General features: G+C 43.4%; 2 protein-coding genes across 4 annotated transcripts; one reads left to right on the top strand and one right to left on the bottom strand.

Moving 5' to 3' along the window:
• Positions 1-258: 258 nt before the first annotated feature.
• Positions 259-5,866, bottom strand: PKDREJ (polycystin family receptor for egg jelly). The gene is given in 2 exon segments (XM_085233335.1): positions 259-4,733; positions 5,337-5,866. Coding segments are annotated over 2 exon segments (4,617 nt in total). The 5' UTR covers positions 5,518-5,866; the 3' UTR covers positions 259-297.
• TTC38 (tetratricopeptide repeat domain 38) lies at positions 5,407-21,795 on the top strand. Of its 3 annotated transcripts, none has more exons than XM_085233347.1 (14): positions 5,407-5,482; positions 7,079-7,156; positions 7,904-7,985; positions 9,304-9,475; positions 11,072-11,245; positions 12,761-12,836; positions 13,913-14,032; positions 15,228-15,287; positions 16,214-16,252; positions 17,057-17,138; positions 18,080-18,245; positions 19,701-19,860; positions 20,146-20,219; positions 21,033-21,795. In XM_085233347.1, exons 1-14 carry the CDS (start codon positions 5,444-5,446, stop codon positions 21,124-21,126), a joined length of 1,416 nt encoding a protein of 471 aa, XP_085089473.1. In that variant the 5' UTR covers positions 5,407-5,443; the 3' UTR covers positions 21,127-21,795. The 3 variants fall into 3 exon arrangements, with proteins under 3 accessions (XP_085089473.1, XP_085089470.1, XP_085089482.1); XM_085233344.1 differs by lacking the exon at positions 5,407-5,482 and adding an exon at positions 5,807-5,937; XM_085233356.1 differs by lacking the exons at positions 5,407-5,482; positions 9,304-9,475 and adding an exon at positions 5,807-5,937 and having other exon boundaries at positions 11,173-11,245.
• Positions 21,796-22,298: the final 503 nt, after the last annotated feature.

A 22,298-nucleotide genomic window follows, 5' to 3' on the forward strand; every position in this document is an offset into this window, starting at 1 on the left:
ACAGACTGCAAACCACATGGTTTTTTCTTACCTTGCCATTCCAATTCCCTGCCCATCCTGCTGTATAGGCAGTGAGCAACCAGCTGGCTGGGGGCTTACCTTCCCAGCTGGGTCAGCAGACTGCACCTCGGCAACATGTACCGCTGAAATGGGTGCAAAATATGCTCAGCACAATTTGTGTCAGCTGAGAAAATCTCAGTACAATCAGTAACAAAAGTTAAAATCTTACCAAATCCATGAAAAAAAAAAAAAAACAAATAAAAAATAATTTACAAACATTTATTTGAAACATAAGTGTTACAGAGTAGAGGTGGTCTGGAATATAAAATCTTGCTTTGCTGTTATTACAAGATAAACCATTTGTTCCCCGTTTCCTTTTCTTTTCTTGAGGCCCGAATGTCACCGAACTTTCCTCTCAGCTTGCCCGTTGGGCACACCGTGGCAAAGATTGGGGCCACTTCTTTTGGCTGTACTACAGATCAGAAAACACAGCATCTGTTTCATCCTTTGCAGTAGAAAAGCAACCGCTCTTGCTTCATCAGGTGGCTCTTCACAGACAAGTTGTTTCCTATCTCCATAGGCAGACATAATAACAGCTTGGAAGAGGTTGATCAAAACACAGGTCATCACCAACAGGAAGGAGGTGAGGAAAAAACCACCCAGCAGCCTGCTGGACGAAAATGCAGTGTCTCTGAAGGCAGAGACGCAGTAAGAGAATACGGTCTGAGCGGAGCGAATCATATTACTGTAATTCCATTCATGCTGGCCAAACACAAGGTAGCCAAAAGCCATAAAGATAAAGAAGTACACCACCACCACAAAGGCCATAGAGGAGATCCCTGGAAGGGCTGCCAAGATTGATCTTTGAGCCAGACGCACCTCGTAAAATAATCGAGAATACTTTAGTGTCTTCAAAACTGCAAGAAAGGCCAAAAAGCCCAAAGTATTCCTTAGATTCTGATCTAGATGAGAAACTGCATGGAAAGGAATGAAATCGTTTGGATAAAGTAAGAAAAAATGAACGATATCCGCTCCCATCTTGAACTTTAAAACCTGGAAAGGAACAAGCAGGAAGAATGCCGATTTTAAGATGAAGCTGATTGTCCCAGAAATATTTTTAGTATCTTCCTTTCCTTGGACCATGCTGTAGAGGCCGTCTGCAATGTACACGAGCAGAAAGGCAACAGCGGTTAGGAAAAACAATTGTTGACCTTTTGTTTGCTGATGGAAAATGGGGACAGCAAAAGAGTGTACTGACAAAGTCGGTTTTATGATCCCCAAATAAGACAGTTCAAATATGACTGAGATACTGCAAAAGAGATTTCCATCAGAGTTGAACGTGGTCAGTTCGATGATCACAGCCCAGGTCTTTTCATCAAGCCAGTTGCTCTCTTGCAGCAAATCCAGCCTCGTTGTGGAATTATGTTTTCCTTCTTCAGGGAAGAAGTAAAACGTGTATCCTCCTGGTCCGTATGTGTGCAAATCTCCGTATGAGACGTAAGTCCAGGGAGTCCTGTTTGGTTGGTAAGTGAACCCATGGTAACTGCTGGTATCCTCAGAAAAAGAACGGTTGGCGACTTTGGTCCATGTGCCAGCATAGTCACCTTTCTCTTCCATGTCCCTGCCGTATTTGTGAAGGCAGTGGCTTCTACTGATCACAAATTTATTTACAAAGCTGTGAGGGTGGAAGCATGTTTTCTCAGTACCTTTACCCCGCACTTGCCTCATCCGAGGCAAACCGATGATTTTGGATGAGCTGTCGGTAAGAAAAGTTGGCTGAACGTCGTTGTGGATCAAAGGCAAGAAGGTGTTGTTCACCCACATGTAAATATCTGCTAGCTTAACCACAGCAGGGAGTCTGGGAGAGAACTGGTTCCGAATAAACTGGTTGTAGTGGAAACAGTTAGTGTTCTCAGTAGAATAAGCAAAATGTAAGACAACTGCTAAAACAACAAGGTGACCGATCACATCTTTTATGAAACTGAATGTCTTGACTTTCATTTTTGCCGCTTCCAGCATCTTTGCAATTTTCCCATCTTCTAAAGGCTTATACTGCTCGGTGTCTCTGATCTGGGCAAGTTTAAAGTGCTTCTCTTGCATCTCTTCTTCATTCAGTGCTTCCTTATCTGTTTTAATCTCAGAAGAGAGATCCTGGGTAAACCATGGAACGTTTTCACAGTATTTTGGACGAACGGTGTTCAAAGCTGAGAAACAACTGATCTTTATGATTGAAACAAAGAATACATTTCGAATAAAGGAGATTGCCGATGCTAAAAGCCACTCCAGCGAAGTCTGGTAGCCGTAAGACAAACCATACAGTACAATGAAAAATGATGATACCCCACTTACAATTATCACTAACACCCACGAGAGATAGACACACCACCAACAAAAAACTTTTGACGGTAGTCTTCTCTGCCAGGCTTTAACCTTTGGAGGGGAATTCTTTTCTGTTTGCTCCTTGTCTCTGGTGGTACTTGCACCTCCTTCTGAAATTGGGAACTTCCTGCTGTTCTGGGGAGCTCCCAGGCTTCTCATCTTTCTGTGATGTGTCGGGCTCTGAGAATTGCTGTGAGCAGGAACGTTCTCCGGGGAACTAATGCTACCAGACTGTGAGGACCTTTCTGAAAGTTTCCATTTTTGCAAACGTTCTCTCCAGGTTTTAAGATTTCCAGGAAGGAGGGGTAGATTTCTCTGTGGGTTCTTCTGGGAATACTTAAATAAGGCCTTTATAATCATTTCCACGGGTATTCTAGTCAAAGCACATTCAATGCCTATGGCAATTGATCTCAAGTACCTCAAGTGTCTTGGAGATTCTTCATTCTTGTTAGCATTAAAGAACATAATGTTAACAAACAGGTTTAATAATAATATTGTTAGACAGGAAGATAACCTTTGGAGCCTGCTATAAGTGCCAGGCAGAACCTGAGCAAAAACGGAGAGCCATAGATGGCCCTCTTTCAGACCACTGGCCAGATCAATCAAAAAATAGTCCTTTCTGGATAGAGGTGCTTTTGGGTTGGTGACGGAAAATGTCCTTTCTAGTAAGCCATCTCCCTTGTCAAGGGCAAGCCATTTCCTGCACATAAAGAACCAGGTCTTCTGAGCAGACACGTGTTCAACTTTGGCTCTGCTTAAGAACCAGCCTGGCGATGGGCCTCTGTTATTGTGCCAGACCCTGAAGGCGAGGATGTCTCCCAGGTCTTCCTTTGTAGTCAAGAGAAAACAGTCAGTGCTTCCTTGACGGAAAGCAGGGAACTGTGGGTGCCGTAAGCAGTGGATATCACTTGTGCCGTTCTGGCCGATGAGCTGAAGAAAAACGTCTGCGTTGGTCCCAGCTCCCCAGCGACTGCCAGTGTACAAAGTGACCAAAAAGCTGACTTTATCAAAGGGGTCGTTGTCGGGCAGAACGATAATTTTGTCTTTGCTGACCATCTCAGCCCTGTCTTTTCGCACGGCCCAGAGAGACAAAAGAAAGTAGGCTGAAAAAATGAAGAGCACTGTTAGAAGAGTCACGGGGTTCTTAGGGATGTCTGCTATTAGGTTTCTTTTCAGATCTACTGTGTTGGGAGTAACGATGACTTTGGCTGCCAGGAACTTGATGTCAAATGTGGATGTATTTGACGCAGTGAGGACTGACCGACTCCTGTGACTCCGCTTCATGCTGCAGACACAGTGTACCCGTTGCCAGTTGGTCAGGGAACCAAGTCTGCACATGTCTTCCCTCCACTGATTTTGAACTCCCCCCAGAAACAAGCAGTGATCGCTAAAAGTGTGTATGCTCACCAGCCTCATGTTTGGATACCTTGTGATGTAGGGGGTCAGCAAGATGATGGAAATGTTCCGACTCTGGGCACTGCTTCCTTGAGCTGCAACTTTCAGCACTGACTCTGGGAGGCAGATGATGTAAGGAGCCTTGATGTTACACTCTTCATCAACTGCCTTGGTTTTGCTTGCCACCGTTGTCATGTTGTGAAAAGCATCAAAAGAGGCTATGGGAAAATTCTGAGTGACATTAGTGCCTGTGAACACTAGCACCTGGAAAGCCACTTGTAATTTGGTCAGGATCTGGATGTATATGATTTTGGTATCTCTGTTCACTTCAAGACTAAATCCTCCGGTTGTGTAGGTTTGTGTTTTATCAGGTCCCATTGCTAACTGAAATGTTGACGACTCGGTGTCTTTCCTAGCGATAAGGACGTTTGCTTCTTCAGGCAGGATCCCTTGCAGATCCCCATTAGCCTTGGTCTCTGCCATTTTGAAGCCCAAGATGGCTGTTGCAATTTCTGAAGTATAATTCAACCAAGGGAAAGGGTTTTCATCAAACTCAAACAGGGCAGTGGAAATGACTGCATCGTAAGACAATCTTGAAGAGTTTCCAGTTTTTAGTGTTGGATAGAAACAATTCCTGCAGGCTTCTGTGGTAGAGAAAGCATTTGCAACATCCCAGTTTTCGTCCTTCATCAAAGTGATTTTCCAGTTGCTGGTTTCCATGACAGTGTCTTCCTCCCCAGGGACTTTGCCAATAATTTTAATTGCTTTGGCAATCTCTTGCAATTGAGCATTCACTTCCTTAAGTTTCTCTGTGACTTGAAAAAGAGAGGCTACCACTTGGTTAATTTCTGTCGTGCTCTCAACCGAAATATTCAGGGCTGCCTTAATCAAGCTTTCCCTCAACTGAGCCTTGGGCATCGGGAGCGTTGGTGCAGCTTCGATGTAGTTTAGGACAGAGGCTGCAAGATAAGCCAAATAACCCGCATTAAAATAGTCTCCGGTCTGGAGATAAGCTGTCATGGGCGCACTTAAACCACTCACTGAGGCAAGCAGTTCATGAAACACAACAGCTAGCGGTCGACTTCTCAATGGGTTCTGTGCTCTGACATGCAGACTCAGTTGGGTAAACGCCCCCAGAGAATCACACACTTGAACGTACAGTGTCAGAGCATACCTCCGAGAGGGTTCACCAACTGGGAGGAGAGATGGAGGCATTCTAGGCTGATAGCCAAAGTACAGAATTGTGCCAAATGTGTTGTCCTTCACCGAGTTAATTTTGGCAGTTTTGGATACGTCGGAAGCTACTATGACTTTGTATGTCAGTGGTAAGTTGCTGTCAGAAAATCCACTGCACTGGACAACAAATTTTGTCAGGAAAGCCGTTCCGCGGTGAGGGCTGATGCTACACTTGCCAGCCCTGGGTGGAGAATTCACTTTAAATGCGTATCTGTAGAGCTATGACCTACCGCCCCACGTCGTCACTTTTAGTAGCAGTATGTATGACTGATCTGCAGTACTGGTAAAAGTCAGAGCATGTATAGAAAGGTAAGCACCAGACCTACCTGTTGAGGTGCCATTCCCCAGGCAGGAGAGCCAGCCCTCGCCGATGCGCCCTTCGGAGCCGCGTCCGTGAGCTCCGAGGCAGGTGACCGCCAGGGGCGGCGCCTGCATGCGCGGAGAGGAGGCTCGCAGGGCTAGCAGGGAAAAGGTGAGCAGCTGGAGTAGAAAAACGAGCGTGGCCATGGCAGGACGACGGGCGACGGAAAGCGCTCGTCCTGCGGCGTGACCAGCCGGCGGCTGCCGGTTGCGTAGCGCCAATTGTCAGCGAACGACTTTGGAAGCCAGAACGTTCTGCGTGCAGAGCGGTACCTGCCGCCCTCCTCCATGGCGCGGCTTGCAGAAAAACGATGTCGGCTTCGAAACGGCCCCTGGACGGGCTGCCAAAAGGGGCCACGGACCGCTCGAAGCGCGGCAGGCGGCAGCACCGCGTTGCCCTCAGCGCGACGGGTGGATCGGCGGGGCCGCCGCGTCGAGACGAGGAACGGCCCCGCCCCGCCCCACGGCCCGGCCCGGCCCCTGCGTGCTCTGGGAAGTGCGGAGTCGCTCGGGCGAAGGCTGAGAAGGGGTTGTGGGACGGCCATGGCACCGCTGAGGGACTGCAAGGTACGGGTGGGCCGGAAAGGAGCGGCGCAACGGCGGAGCCGAGCCGAGGGTTCGTTCCGCGGCCGCAGGCTGCCGGGCGGCTGTGCTCGCTGTGCCCGGTGTGCCAGCTGTGCCCGCGGGTCCCGCAGCTGCCGGGAGAGTGGGCGGCGAGGGCGAGCAGGCCTCTGCTTCGGCCACCGCCGGGACGTGGGGCCGGGGAAGGAGCCCGCGGCTGGGAGCTGCGGCGGCTGCGGCTGGGAGGGGCGTGGGGTGCCGGCCCTGCTTTCGTGCGGCCTCGTCCGGGGTCGTCCCGAGAGGCGCTGTTTGGGGAGCTTCGCTCGCCCTGGGGCTCGGACAGCGGGCTGAGTGCTGCCCTCTTCCCTCTGGGGGAAGCCAGGTAACCTGTGAGTTGCAGCCCTGGCTTGGCTGCTCTCTCGGCGATTTTCTGCTCGCTTCTTTCTGAACTCAACCTTGCGAGTTGTAAAAAAAAGAAAAACAAGTTTGTGACGTTATATTGTCGAGTACTTGCAGGCGTGTAATGTGAACTGTCCAGTACTTGAATGGTTGGTATGTGAGCCTTTAATCAAATCTCAGTGTGAAAGCTTTAGAATATTGTGTAAAAAATGTCTTCCAGCCTACCTAAAAGCTTTGACAAGGATGGCACTCGCTGTGTGATTAAGTTGGGAAGGGAAGCACCTGAGATTGTGAGGTGACAAACTTGTGGTTGTGTTGCTATTCTGTGTGGGAAAACACTGCGCTGCTGTCACGTGTAGAAAAGCAGGGCCTTAATTCAGCATGTGACAGTTCCACGTGAGGTGGGCCTGCAGCAGAGGAACTTGTCAAAAGGGAACCATGATGAGTTGAGAATCGTTCTTGCATTTTGAGGTCTGTAGCCTGTTAAGTTTTACCGTTTAGGATGTGTTGGTTCTTCCTCCCCTCTGCTAACCACAACTAATGGAGTTGATTGTCATAATGTAATGTCGTATGTAATTACGGCTGCAGAGAATGTTTCTGTGGCTGCTCGAGTTGTCTGTACAGCACAAGAACACAACAAGAAAACGTAGTTGAGAAGCGTCAGCAAATGATTGCTTTTGAAGTTTGTTGGCTGCGTTTGGACAAGCAGTGCATGGAATAAGCAGTTCCTTTTTTGTTTACTGTGCAGGCCTGGCAGGATGCTGGACTTGGGCTGTCCACCACTAGCAACGAAGCCTGTAAACTGTTTGATGCTGCGCTAAGCCAGGTATGACATAAAGCAAAAATAAGAGAATGTGTTTTGGAGGGTCTTGTGCACCAAGTAGTCTTTGCTGTAGCTAATTTTTGCATTTGTGACCGTCTGGAAGATGAGAAGAAGATGTATTTAGTTTTATCGATTGAGGAAAGAACACTTAAGCAGTCACTGTGCTATTGTGTACTTAGATGTACGCCCATGATTCTTTCCCACAGCAGAGTCAAATCTAACAGGTAAGTTGTGGTCTCAGAGGTGTTACGCTCTCATGTATTTTCTGGGAATAGGCTGAGGAACAGAGCCTGAGAATCAGGCTGAGTTCAGCCACTAGCTGTCAGCAGAAAACCTAATTAACCTAGTTAGCAGAGAGCTCTGCTGAGTGTTGCAGCTGTGGGAAAAGCTTCATCTGATACGCTTATGACACTTAACACTGGAGAATCATGGAAGAGACATATGCTGCTTAGAAAATGAAGATTGTTAGTTCTGCTGGTGGCCGGAGTACCTTAAAGAAAACATTTTCTCTGTTTTCTTCCTAAGTAAACTCAGTGTACTAAGTGTAAAGATTCTGTTTGTCTTGCTTCCTTTAACTTTATCCTGCCTGGGATCCTGGGCTACCTGATCTAGTGTCTGTTTGACTTATTGGCAACCCTGCCAGTGGAACTCGATGAACTTGGAGGTCCCTTGTAGCCCAAGCCATTCTGTCATTCTGTGTGAGAATGAGAAGATGCCCAGTGTCGTTGGCACTGTCTGTCTCTTTTGCAGTATGCGACGTGGCGCAACGATGAGAATCTAGGAGGTATTGAAGGGTGTCTTTCCAAGTTAAAGGCTGCAGATCCAAATTTTGGTAAGTGTAACCAGATGCACCAACGCTACACCAGTGGGAACTGGTTTGGTCTATCCCCTTTCATATGTTGGAAATTTACAGTGCGAATGACTATTAGCCTTCATCCCTGGATGAGTTGTTAATTATTTCTTGGAATTTCTGCCCCTGTCCTTGGAATATAGTGAAGGTGTATTTATACACTATACCTTTAAATATGTCGTCGCTGCTTCTCTCAGTGTGTGTGTTGGTGGAGTGATCCCCCATGCACTCAGTGCAATAATAAAGAGAATACCTGCTTGATGTAACTAATTTGCACTTTACAACTTGAAGAGAGGTTGTGATGAGGAGTGGGGTCTTCCTCTTCTCCAAGGAAACAAATAGGACCCAAGGAAATGGCCACAGGTTGCACCAAGGGAGATTTAGATTAGATGTAAGGAAAAACTTTTTCTCTCAGAGGGTGGTCAGGTACTGGAATGGCCTGCCCAGGGAGGTGGTGGAGTCACTGTAACTGGTGGTGCTCAAGAGGTGTCTGGATGAAGTGCTACAAGTGATAAGTTTAATAGCTGTGGTAGTAATGATGATAGGAGGACGGTTGGACTAGATGACCTTGTAGGTTCTTTCCAATCTTGTGATTCTGTGATTAAATGGCGTATCATGTTAATTTGTTGGTTTTCTCGGCTTCTCTAGTCAACACTGTTAGCTATGGATTTTCTCCAGAGATGACCAGCAGCGTGCGTGCCACACTCATAAGAATCTGCATTAGCAGAGGTGGCCCGTTGTTGTCTCTGCTGAAATGTATCACCTGCCACCTTGCTGTGTTGACACCCACTGTTTGGTCTCCATAAGTGTTCAGCAAATGTCAATAATGACAATAGTTGCCATTGCTTCCACGTGGAGGAATTCAGGGATGCAGCTTTGCTTGAGACACCCCTCCATGTCAGTCACCACTTTATCAGACTGCCCCTCTGCTGCCATCTGTCACACAGCAACAATATGTTACAGAATATTGGCTGGAAAGTTCTACTGCTATACCAACATTCGCCTCTGACATTGTGGATCAGTGTAATAAAATGGGAGGTATTACTTTTGGAGCAGCCTTTCTGTAGAATTCTGCAATTTGTCTTTAGAGGGGAGAGCAGGCTGTGGTGATGTTTCTGTGTTTTTCACTCAAGTTTTTTGTAATGCCTGTCATGAAGGGCAATGAAAACTTGAAGCTTATGAGTCTTTGGCTACAAACAAGACCCATTTTCAACCAAACCAACCCAGACCTCATGCTCATATTGAGATGAATTATGTGCATTTCTGTACTGCTCATGATATAACTTGTTGATTTCCATAGTAATGGGACATGTCATTGCTAATGGATTGGAGCTTATTGGCACTGGAAGCTCAGTGCGGCTCAACAAAGATCTGGGCAGTGCGCTGCAAACAATGATGATGCTGTCAAGATCTCAGCCTCTGACTGAGCGGGAAAAGCTTCACGTATTGGCCTTGGACATGTTTGCCAGTGGGTAAGTGGCTGGCCCTGTGGGGAAGGGGACAGTGGCTGGTTTTGTCATTCAAGGCCTTCTTGCTGTTGTTGTGTACTGCTGCCTTAGGCAGAAATGGGATACTTTTATGTCTAACTCTTCTAAGATCTGGTGTAAAATAATGCAGTCCTCAACCCAGACTAGCAATTCTTCAAAAGTATTTTCACAGAATTGTAAGGATTGGAAAGGACCACAAAAGACTGTTGAGTGAAACCCCCTGCTAAGGTGGGTTCCCTACAACATGTTGCACAGGTAGGCATCCAAATGAGTCTTGAACACCTCCATGAAAGGAGGCTCCCCAGCCTTTCTGGGCAACCTGTTCCAGTGCTCCTAGTGTCAGAAAGAAAGTTGAGTGGGAGATGCTAGTATCAGCAGTTCTGTACAGCATTATTATTCCCTTCAGTACGATGAATTTCTGTGCACTCTAGAGAAGTAATCATTCACTTTTATTATTCATCAAACAAGTGAACATGGCTTTACCTCACATAATTCATAGCAAAGGTAAAGAGGAAGCTACCGAAGCAATGCTAGTATGGGTTCAGGTCCCATTGGAACAAAGGTGTCTGTGTGCCTCTGACTCTAGTTTAATTATCGAATTATAGAATTGCTTAGCATGTAAAACGTCTTTAAGGCCAAACTACCAAGTTCCGTCATTATACCAGGTTCTGTAGTGTCAGGTTTACACATTGCTTAAATACTTCTGGGAATGGAGGGGTTGGGACTGCACCACTTCCCTAGGCAAGCTGTTCCACTGGTAGCCCCCTAACTGCTACCTCCTTTCAGGTAGACCCCTTAGCCTCTTCCAAGCAGAACAGCCTGTTGGCTCTGTTGCTCCTGAAATGTCTTGTTTTACAGTCCCTCTGACTTTGTTGCTCTTCTGTGACCGAGTTCCAGCAACTCAATATCATTTTTGTAGTGAGAGGCCCAAAAGTGAACAGAGTAGTTAAGGTGCAGCCTCACTATTGCTGAGTATGGGCCCAATCCTTTTCCTCATCCCGCTGACCACACTATTTCTGATGCAAGCCTGGATGCCATTGGCCTTGCTGGCTACCTTGGCACACTGCTAGCTCACGTTCAGCTGGTTGTCAGCCAGCACCCCCAGCTCTTTTTCTGCTGAGCAACTTTCCAGCCATTCATGCACAAGTCTGTACCCCTGTATGAGGTTGTTGTGACTCCAGTGTAGGACCAGGGGCTTAGCCTTGTTGAATGTCATGCAGTTGGACTTAGCCCTTTGAGCCAGCCTTTCCAAATCCATCTGCAAAGCCTTCCAGCTCCCAAGCAGATAGCAGCAGATTCACGTTCAATCTCGGGAAAATCTTTATGGTTCAAGCTTGTTTCTTTTTCCTTGGCTTTGACAGCTTTTGTAAGAATACTTTTTCATGTGATTTCCCAGAAAGTGCCCTGTTTAAACAGTGTCATTGTTGCTTAAAGAAATAAACAAACTTCACTAAAATTTGTTCAAGAAGAAAAAGGCATTTGTTGTTGAATCTTCTCTTTTTCAGAATAGGAGGAGTTTAGAACTGATAGCAAGGGCAGGTAAGCATGTCTTCTTTCAACTATCAAAATTTTTGTTTATAGACGGCTTCCAAAAGCTTGTGATGTATGGGAACAGATTCTACAGAACCATCCGACTGACTTGCTAGCCCTCAAATTTTCCCATGACACTTATTTCTACTTAGGATACCAAATAGAAATGCGAGATTCTGTTGCTCGGGTTTTTCCTTTCTGGACACCTGACGTTCCTCTGAGCAGGTAGGTCATGCTTCATTTTCAAAATGGCTCCGTATCTGATGTATGCATACTCATAGGTTTTAGGTTCAACACATCTAAATAATAGGATTTGTTAGAAGCAGAAGCGTAGACAAGATTAACAGCTTATAAATGAAGTCGAGTGAATTATAGGTGACGCCAGCTCGAACCTCTCCCCTGTATCCTTGCTGGCACTGTTAGTGAGGTTGTTTAGTTTAGTTTTCAGAAATGAGCAGTGGCTCACTTTGTGATTTTTGCTGTCAAATAAGGCACATGTCACGTATCGCCTAAGGTAGAGTTGTGTACTCATCTCAGGCAGGGGCAAAATGCCTTCAGGCTCTTGTGTGCCCATTTCCTTTTTTTTTTTTTCCTGTGGACAAACGCACTGTACCTCAACATCCAGGACAGAATGTTTTCTCTCCCACAGTGTAGACTGAATATTAATCTAGTAATGAAACTATGGCATCGTGCAGTCTCACGGCTCAGAAGGCAGTGTCATTTTTCCATCAGTGTTATCTCAACTCAGGAAAATGTGAAATCCTTTGTTCTTCTTATGTATGCTTATGTCATTGAGGAAGTTGGACTTAGCAGTTTGGACTGGGTTTTTGTAAATTTCTTTGGCACAAGAAGGTGTGTGCTACAGACTGTTGTCTAATTAGTTGTGAAGCAGTGGGCAATACCCATTTACCAAACTTTCCTTGTTATCTAAAAATCTGGCAACTATTATGTGTCCTCAAACTGATAGGCATGTGGGGTTGCATATGAATTTATACTTTGGCAAAAAATAAGTATATATTTAAAAAAAAAAAAAAAACAACCAACAAAACCAAACAACACACCCACAAATCTTTATTCCTCAGGTGCAATATACTCCACATATTTTAGTACCGTTCTTGCCTTCTGAGTTTGAAACCAATAGCTAAGCAGGTATTTTCAGAAAAAGAAAAATGTCCTGTGGTGGTGTTTTGCCCTCTATGATTATGCAAATACAGTATCAGTTAAATATTTCTTAAAATGACTGCATTGGGTACGTTCATCGGAGCATAGAACAGCTAAGCTTCCCTGTACATTGGGCCTTTATTACTTAATGATGGTACCTTTTGCTTTTACATTATCTTCAACTGATTTGAAAAAGCCACATTGCATGAGGGTGCCTGTGTATGGTGGGCAGTGAAGAAAGTGTGAAGAAAGTGCAGATGGCTGCAGTTGTATGTGTTGCCTTTGAGTTTCTCCCACTCACCACATTCGAAATGTAGATCTGAAGTCACTGGTGGGTGCTTTCTGTTTCCCTCGTTGGTAAAATTCCATTTGTTACAAAACACGTTGAATTTGAAAAACGGCATGACAGTGGTTGAGACACATTTATAATAGGTAAGCCGTGAGTTCTTCCTGTTGCTCAGTGTTGTGAAGTACTTTGCGAGGACCGTTTTGAGTTAAATGCTGTTTCTAGTATGTTTTTCAATCCTTGCTTAAATCTAGTTCTGAATGAGTAAAATTGTTCTTTTCCATTTTGCTCAGCTACGTGAAGGGCTACTACTCTTTTGGACTCATAGAAACAAACTTTTTTGATCGTGCAGAGAAGCTTGCCCGTGAGGTAAGCTGCCCGTTCTTGATGGTAAAATGTGTTTAGAATTGTTAGTCATGTGCTCCCTATCTCTGAGTGATGTTTTGCACAAATGCTGTAAACTGACTCTTCATTATTGCAGTTTTTAGTAGAAGTAGGAAAGGCTTAACATGGAAATGCTCAGTTTCATAGGGAACTGTTAATAACTATCCCTTAGTAGGATTCCTTTCTCTATGCCTTTTGCTGCATCCCCCTAAGTGTAACTGGCTGTTAATTTCTAGTAAAGAATGTTAAATTGGTTTATTGTAATCTGCTCTTGAGAGTTCATTCTGTCTGGGTTCCCTCTATTTGTTTATTGTAATCTGCTCTTGAGAGTTCATTCTGTCTGGGTTCCCTCTCTGTTTCTTTTTTTTTTTCCAGACACATACTCATGGATTAGTGAGCAGTTGAGTGTACAGTGTTCCTGGGGATGAAAGTTAGTCTGCATATACCCTTTTTATAAAGATAGTAGTTGTATTTGATCTTCTGCAGTCTTCAGGATTATTCCTGTTACCTTGTGGTCTTGGATGGAGTTAATCTCTAATGGTTGTCTTGACAAGGTTCTGTTGCATTAGGTTGCTGAAAGTGGCAACAAAGACGAAACTGCTACTGACTAACCTTACAAAATGGCTAAGATATAATAGAGATTGGAGCAAGAAGGAGTTATTTGCTCAGTATTCAGGTCTGGCTGTGGTCTCGAATTAAAAAGCAATTGCTTGTAAGGAGTTGTTGTAGAGTGCATCATGCCTGTGCACGCAACTCTTTCATGGCTGGTTCTGATGTATGTCTGTGGAATGAAATGTTGTTGGATAAGCTTCATTGAATCCTGCATTCTGAAGCTGTTTTGCACATGTTCACCTCTGTGCAGTCGACTTCAGGACGTCATCCAGAAAACTTTTTCTTCCTTTCTGTCCATATCAGTCTTCCAGGTGTAGCTGGTTGGAGCAGTACAGGGTTGTACCTAACATGCAGCACACAAAATTAGTCTCTTGTTTCCCTGTCACCAGTAATAACTGGTTATTTGCCAGTTTGAGAGATTCATCACATTTTCCTTTTTTCATTCATAGGCTTTGGATATAGATCGGACAGATGCATGGTCTGTTCATACTGTAGCTCACGTAAATGAAATGAAAGCAGAGGTGGAGAAAGGGTTGGCGTTCATGAAGGAAACAGAAGACAACTGGAAGGTAAGCTTTGTCACAGCATCTCTGAAAAATATCTTTTTAGGTCGTCTTTGCCTGCTCCAGCCGAGTCCTGCAATTGTTCTTCATCTAATTCCTTTGTCTGTGTATGTGTTACAAGCAATGCAAGTTTCAGAAATGAGTAGAAAACTTCACTTGAGGTGCTGTTATCCATGTCAGTTTTGAAGCAAGAAGCAAAAAAATGTCAATTATGAAAGGCCCGTACTCTGGACGACTTCAAGCCATCGTTAGTCAGATTACTCGGATGCCAAATTACACAGAAGATTTTGTACAGGTTTTCTTTACATGATAGTTTTTATTGTTCCTCTCACAGAAGCACAGTTGCCTATCATTTTATATGTATTTGAGCACAAAATCAGAAGGGTTAAATCAGTTCAGCAGAGGGATCCCCATGCTAGCATGGCTTAGTCTCAAGTGGGAATGTTTTTTCTCCAGAACTGGTGCAGTGAGTTCTCATAGCCTGTTTCTGTTTAGTGATTTGAGCACCCTGGAAGCCCAGTACTTGCTTAGCAATTTCATCTCATTCAGAACTACAAGTCAGAAACAGAAGAGGGGTTTTGTTTTATTCAGTGAGGTAATCTTATATTCTTATTCATATGAAGTACAGGATAGGGAAGAGCATTTGAACTCCTGGTGTCAGCTGGGAAGTATGGTGCAAGGTTGGTACCGTTCAGGGAATATTCATCTCATCTGAGGAACTGCCCATGTATTTGGGATCTGTTTTGTAGTCATAGTAAGATGTAAGTTTAAGTGATTACTCAGTCTGAGATGGAGATCAAGGTGAGTGTGATGAATGGCCCTCATAAGGTGGGCCTTTCCTCCGCACTGTCTAGCCACACTGCTTCAGTCAAGACCCTTACGTTTTAGAAGAGGTAAATCTTACTCTTGTGATAGATAGCTTTTGGATTTTTTTCCTTAAGGAGAGCTGCAAAAGAGTTAATTCTCTTGAAGCATCCCAGTGCAGTTCTTCTCTGGAAAAAGACTTGGGGGAAACTTTGATTTTTGTAGTGAGTTTAACAATGAGAGATTTTATGTAGGCCAGCTGATGTGAAGTTCTTGTCTGTCCTGTCCTTTGAAGCACTCGCCTGTTGAAGAGGAAAACAGAAATCTGCCTAGAGATGTTGAAATGAAAAGTTATTATGTAAATTGTAATATTTCTCTCCTTTTACTTTTTTTGCAGGGCAGTGATATGCTTGCTTGCCATAATTACTGGCACTGGGCTTTATACTTTGTTGAAAAGGTATGAGATGTTTTCGTATTGATGATTTATGGTCCAGACAGATAATTCATCCAATGCTAGTTAAAAGGCAATCCTAGCACTCATAGGGGTTTATGGGTTATTTCAAGGAATGCTGTTATAAAATAGCACAGTGACGTTTTTACAAGATAGTCCTGTAGTCCCATTACTTTGACAATTTTTCATTACACTGAACAAAGATCCATTATCTTTGCTAGAATGTTGAAGGATTGCTGTGAGACTTTGCCATCTTTGAAGATGAAATAATCTCACTGATTACATTGGCACAATTATTTGATGGAAATATGAACTTGGATCTCCAATTTTTGGGAAAAAAAAATAGAGAAAATTCCCTTTGAATTCACTAACTTTTTCATTATAACAAGACACTAATCTCTGTTATTGAAGTGATTTAGAATTTAGTGAAACTCTTTTGTAAGGATCGCAACTTGCACAGCATATCAGGTTGCAATACAGAATTTCCTTGGATTTCATAATGCTTAGCACTCGTCACGTTTGTCTCCTTAATGAATTGAGCCCAATTTCACTGAAGAGGTGCCATCCTTTGGTCAGAACACAGCGTCAGTTGCTCATGTTTGGTACTACTGAGATAGAAAGCATAGCTCTCAACAGTAGTTGAGAATTCTGAAAGGAAGATGAGAAAGAGATGAAAGCTCTTCTTTCTCCCTCGTATGTAACACACACCAGTATTTGTTCTCATTATTAAATGAAAACTGAATATACTGGTTATTTTAGCTAGTAAATCCTGCTTTGTCTTGGACTTTTCTCTCTTTCTTTTTTCTGAAGTCATGAGACAGTGAAGTAATGTTATGGCATCTCTTAATTGTATTTATGTCTTTGGTTGCTACCCATCACTCTTGCTTAGTCTACCAGAATATTAATCACACGGTCCTTGTTTGCCTTTTCAGGGGGAATATGAGGCTGCTTTGACAATTTATGACAACCATGTGAGTAGGGGTCTTTTATATTTATTGAAGGCCATGCTTCAGATTTTGATATGTGTTTTCATCCTTCTGCAAGAACTTGAAACCTACCACAGTGTGCAGTGCTTATGTAATACTTACATCTGTTGTTAAGAAAGTGATTTCTCACCATGTGAAATGCCCAAAAACCTGTGTCTGTCTTCTTCGTGATCTTTAGGTCTCAGGGTTTTTTTTGCTTTTGTTTTTTTTTTTTTTTGGAGGGAAAGAAGAAAAAGCTTTTTAAAAGGATGTAAAGTGTTTGTCCTATAAAGTCAAGTTACTCATACGAATAATTGATTTTGCACTGCTGATATTAACAGAAGCAGGTCTTTGCATTTCTAGTTAATATGCTCTGGTTCTGTACTGTGTAGATTTCAACACAATCTTAGTAACTAAAATCAAATTTGGTAGGATAACATATATTTGTAAGGATTGTAAAAGCAATGTTGTCGTTAAGGAAGTTGTTGTGCAGACTCTTTCTACTAACTCTGGCATATTGAGGTAATATTTATGGCACAAGATTAGAGGGGAAAAAAATAAAATAAAATTGGTGACCCAATTGCTTACAGAGTTGAACTTGATAACAGATAAAACAAGACAAGTGAAGCAACGTGGAAGCGTTTTTCATTACAAATTGCTGTATTCAGGAACGATGCAGTTAGCAGTGCAATTTTGAGACAGGTATTTTGGGTTGAATGAAAACATAAAGTTACTTTTGTACAGTGCACATAAGTTTGATTATCTGAGTAAGTTCCTGGTAGCACAGCTTATGAGCATTTGTGATTACAGATAGCTCCCCGGTTCCTGTCAAGTGGAAGCATGCTGGATTTAGTAGATAGCTCTTCGATGCTGTACAGGCTTCATCTGGAAGGTAGGATATCCAACTGTAATTCTTCTTAAACAGTAAGGGGAACAGTTTTCTTTTTGCTTCCCCCTCCAACACATGCCCTGGTGTGTCAGAAAGACACTGAGAGAGCAGGCTTGGTCAGTGTTACGAAAGAAATCCTGCCATTCTGCTCTTGAGAAAAGTCCCAGTGTGAAGATTATAATAGTAAGGTGAATTGGTTTGGGTGGGGTAGAGTTAGTTTTCTTCATAGTAACTCTTGCAGTGTGCTGCATTGTGAATCCGTGAGCAGAGCAAGTGTTGATATCGCAGATATTTCAGCCATTGTAGAACAGTGCTTGTGGTGGTGTGAAGGCCTTCTCTGTTTCTCATGTTGCTCTGCCAGCAAATGGCTTGGGGTGCATGCAAGAATTTGGGAGAGGACACAGCCAGAATACAGCTGACCCTGAGATGTTGCTTAGCAATAAATGTTGGGGAAAGGGTGAGGAAGGGGGGATATTTTCAGAGTTAAATTTTGTCTTCCCATGAAACTGTTACACATCATTAAACCCTGCTTCCCTCTGGGAGTGGCTGAACTTCCTATCTACCCACCAATGCAGAGTAGCGAATGAATTTCTTATTTGGCTTGGCTCACATGCACTGCTTTTGTTTTACCTACTTATCTGTCTTTATGTGATTCCACAAGTTTTCTCACTTCTGCCCTTCTGATTCTTCTCCCCGTTGCAAATGTGGGGAGATCCTCACAGAATGCAATCTGAAATATTGGTGATAAATTACTGACACTCAATGAAACCTTTGCCCGGATAAGGCAGGCTGTAACTAAACGTTATAATGTAATTTTGCCACATCAGAGACTGTCTTTTTGAGTTCAGTAGCAGTGCTATCCATGGCACGTGATGCTGATCCATACTACTAAGCGATGTTTTTGCCCTTGGTATTTTGATTAAAAAAATATCTTCTACTCAAAGGTGTGAAGCTTGGAGACAGGTGGGACAATGTCCACAAGCGTGCAAAGAAGCACACCAAAGATCACGTTCTTCTTTTCAATGATGCACACATGTTGATGTCCTCACTTGGAGCCAAAGACCACAAAACTACTAATGAGCTTTTAACAACTCTTGAAGAACTTGCCAAGTAGGTTACGTGATTTAAAGTACTGGATTGAATAAATATTTTGGCCTCTGAGCATCTGAGTGATGATTTCTCTGGCTTGCAGAAGTGTTCCCACCCGCTTCTCTCTGCTTTACTGTGTCACTGGGTCAGGCCTGGTTTAAATAGACCAGTGTCCATTTAGGTCATCTCTATAATGATTTGTATGAGTTACTGTCCAGAGAGGCTTCTGTTGGTGTTCAGCAAGAATCTCTAGTGTTTGTCCCAGACACTAACGGAACGTTTGCTCGGGATTTTCTTGCTGTGGGTTCACACTAAGTTACGTTATGTGCAGCGGATAAAGGATTTCACCTGTATAACAATACGGACATTGTGCAGTGTGTCAGCTGTCTGTGTTGGTTCTTTCTGCTCTGTTTTAAAAGGAACTAGCCATTAGCTGGTAGTGAGACTGTCATAGTCCCTCTGTGGGAAATTGATTTCTAAGCAGTGCTGAAATAGTTCTTGAGAATTTTGCTTTCGAGTTCACTTATTTGCATAAATTGTGCATTGAAGTTTTTGACCTTAACAATGTTGTGTTTTTCATATTCTTTGCAATGTCTAACTGTAAATGACCATGATTTTTTTTCATTTTTCTTGAGAGGGTTCATCTATCTATGATGTAAATGTAGCTGGTAGATCCTAAAAGCAAGCTAATGGTTTGAGTGGTACAGTTTTACGCACAAAAGTTATTGGATTGGAAGTTGTAACCAACAGAACACCTGACCAGATTCTGCAGTAAACAGAGGGGAGGGAAAAAAAAGAGAATACTTAATAAATATTGAGATATAAATACTCTAAATTGAATCTCTCCCTTAAGCGTGATTGACAGATGTGAATATTTAAACGCTGAACAACTCCAGCTGTAAGTGAATAAAAGGCTGCTGAAATCTAGAGAGAATGCATTAGGAAACACAAAGCTGACGCGTGGGTTTTTTAGGATAGTAAACTTACAACTTAGAGTCAAATGATATCCCTATTTGCCCAGCTTCTCTGCCTGGAGTTACGCTACCACCTTTCCTCCTATGCTTTCTCGCTGTAGCATCTTAGGAATTCCATTTCATCCCGCTTTCAAGCCCATAATTGGTGGTATTGCTTTGCAGATTGCTGGTTAAAAGCTTCGCTCAGACTTAGATTCCTCTCCCTCTACTCTCACCTTGGTCAGAATTAAAATTAGTGCAGAGTTCTCTGGCTTTTTTCCCAGCCAAGATGATGTGTTGCAAAGGCTTGGGCTTGAGACGTGTGCGAATGTGTGAGAAGAATGAAATCTGATTGTCTGATGAGTAATAAAAAGGTGAAAGTAACCATGTAAAGTACGGTACCTGAAATATCAGGCTTGGTTGAGTCAAAAAATAATTCTGTCTGCAGGCAGTGCCAGGCTGGCATTAAATATGCATATTTCTGATTTGATTTGTGAGTGTTAATCACTTTCTCATTCTACAGAGAACCCGGCAAAGACCATGAGCTTTCTCTGGCTCCTAGTGTGGGGTTGCCATTATTGCAGGCTTTGGTGGAGTTTGAAAATGGAAACTGTGACAACGCTGTAGATCTGCTGTACCCGATCCGTTACCAACTAATCCAACTAGGAGGCAGTAATGCTCAGGTAAAGGACATCGATAGAAGATGTGACTCACGATGTGACTCGGTCCACTTTCAGTAGCCTTCCTTAGGTGCTCTCATTATTAAGAGCCCTTGATTCCTAGAGAAGGGAACAACCAAACTGTGCTCGTGACTGAATCCTGTTTGCCAACACTTCCCAGCAGTGTTAGCTATTCAACATCTCCACAGGAACACTTCACTTGGGGGCTGTTGGCAAAGGAGACGTTGTAACCAGCAGTACTTTCTAAGTTACTTACTAACTTCTGTCTTTACTAACTTCTTTTTTCAGAGAGACATTTTCAGCCAGCTATTGATTCATGCTGCTTTAAATTGTAAATCCCAGGCCAAACAAAACCTCGCTAAGTGAGTATTTTTCCTGGTAATTTTTTTTTTCTGTGGTGATAGTACTGTTTTAAAATCAGGATGTAGCAGAGTAGCTCCAAGCAACTACGTCCGTGCTGAAATTACACGCAAGCGTTCACGTTAAAGGTAGTAACACTTAACTAAGATGAAAAGTACAATAGCTGTCTGTTCCAGAAGCGCAGGCTTACAGTATGGATGATTCGTTTGTATTTGTTGAAGGGCTGTTGATTTTCAGATGTTCCATCTTAAACTGTGGCATCTTGCCAGCTGGTTGTGTACTTAATGGACTCCTAAATTTTGGTGACTTGCTGGAAATCAGGGTAATCCTAACAGCTTTTTACTGAGAAATAGGATGAATAGATTCTGATATGCGTGCTTGCTTTAGTACAAGTCACAAGAGTTTTGTTTAGTAGAAATCATAGATGTTCCTCATTGTCCTGCTGAGAGTTCTATTTAAATTTATTAGCTGAGCCTGCTGTGCGCTCAAAGGAACGCCTGTCTCCTCAGGACAACGTGAAGCCTTGCCTGTTTGCCTCTTGAAGACTTTTTGAATCACGAATAGCAGATAAAATATCAGAATGACTGTTTTGTGCCCTCTGAGTGCTCATTTTCAGTCTCTGTCAGTGTTAGAAAGAACACTCTTCTGCCTTATCTCGCTGCCAAGGCCAAATGTTTTCAGTAAAGGAAATCAAGAGCAGGTCTTTAGGTGTTGTTTTCCTGCTCTTGTAGGGCTATTGCTGACAGTCTTATGGGAAAAATGACGTACTCAGTGACTTTCTTCCTGTTTTCCTGCTGCTTATTCTCCTTTTTCAGGTGCCTCTTGAGAGAACGTGATGTGATGAGACCAAATTCACCAATGACGGAACGACTTATAAGGAGGGCAGCAGCTGTTCATTCGGTGGCATAAATCTGTCCTCACTGCTAGCAATAAGCTTATCAGTCGAAGTCTGGGCGCTTTGGGTGGAGGGATGCTGTGCTGTAAACCATGCTGAAGAATCGCTAGGAGCGAGAGATCTGATGACAGCTTACTTGGAAGATACAGCCTGAAATGCAACAGCTTTAAATCTTGGATGATTCCACAAGGAAATGAGAAGATTACCTGCTTGTGATCACAGCTATCTGAATCTTCCTGGGACACTGCTTTTCTAGTGTAGTTTCTTTGAAGTTCCCCCTGAGCATGCTAATATTCAGTACAGTAGCAGTGCCAGGTTTTCAGTCATTCATTGGCCCAGTTTGTTACTACATTAATATGTTAAATAATTAGTAAACTTTCCAGACAATTCAAATGGAGCTTCTCAGCATAAGAATAGGAAAGTATGGGGCAAGAGCCACTGGAGTGTCAAGCTCCCAGTCCATTAAGACTTGATTTACCCTGGCATTACAGATCTGTCTGCCTTCAGAATCTTTTTCCAGGTTGTAAGAAGCTGGAACAATGTTTTGCTGTTTTTTGTTTAGTGGCACCCAAGTGATGTTGGGGGTTGATGCTGATGGCGTATGCTTACAAATTCTATATGCCCTTTGTTTGTGTTGTGAGAGTGTGTAAAAGTACTGGATATAGCTACAGATGGCACTTCAACATGCTGTGACGTTTATGTTACAGATTTAGACACACATCATTTAAGACAGATACATACGTATAAGCGTGGTTTAGACACGAGGAAAAACATTTTCTCCGAGAGAGAGTAGTCAGGCACTGGAATGGCCTGCCCAGAGAGGTCGTGGAGTCACCGTCCCTGGATGTGTTCAAGAGGCGTCTGGACGAGGAGCTGCGAGATATGGTTTAGTAGCTTGTGGTAGCAGTGGCAATGAGAAGATGGTTGGACTATATGATCTTATAGCTCTTTTCCAACTTTGTGATTCTATGATTCTAATAAGAAATTTAAGTAGTGGTAAGAAAATTCTGACAGTGAGCAGGTGGGGGAAGAGGGCTTAGTGCAAAATTATTATGGTATGTAGTTAGAGACTTTTTGGAGACAGCGTGGCTCATGTGTTAGCTGGTCAGTAAAAGGAAAAAGCAGAAGGAGCAGGTAAAAGGGGTTCTCTTCAGCTGGCAGAGAATAGGAACACTACAGAACATTC

This window comes from Meleagris gallopavo, chromosome 1, assembly GCF_905368555.1.
Source record: "Meleagris gallopavo chromosome 1, MGAL_WU_HG_1.1, whole genome shotgun sequence".
NCBI classification, from domain to species: Eukaryota; Metazoa; Chordata; class Aves; order Galliformes; family Phasianidae; genus Meleagris; species Meleagris gallopavo.

What these genes read in the sequence shown, in the direction of transcription:
- TTC38 (XM_085233347.1), top strand. Translation starts at nt 5,444, where the DNA reads ATGCGCGGAGAGGAGGCTCGCAGGGCTAGCAGGGAAAAG. An exon ending in GCAGGGCTAGCAGGGAAAAG is followed by an intron (nt 5,483 to 7,078) that starts GTGAGCAGCTGG and finishes TTTACTGTGCAG; the next exon opens with GCCTGGCAGGATGCTGGACT. An exon ending in GCCAAACAAAACCTCGCTAA is followed by an intron (nt 20,220 to 21,032) that starts GTGAGTATTTTT and finishes CTCCTTTTTCAG; the next exon opens with GTGCCTCTTGAGAGAACGTG.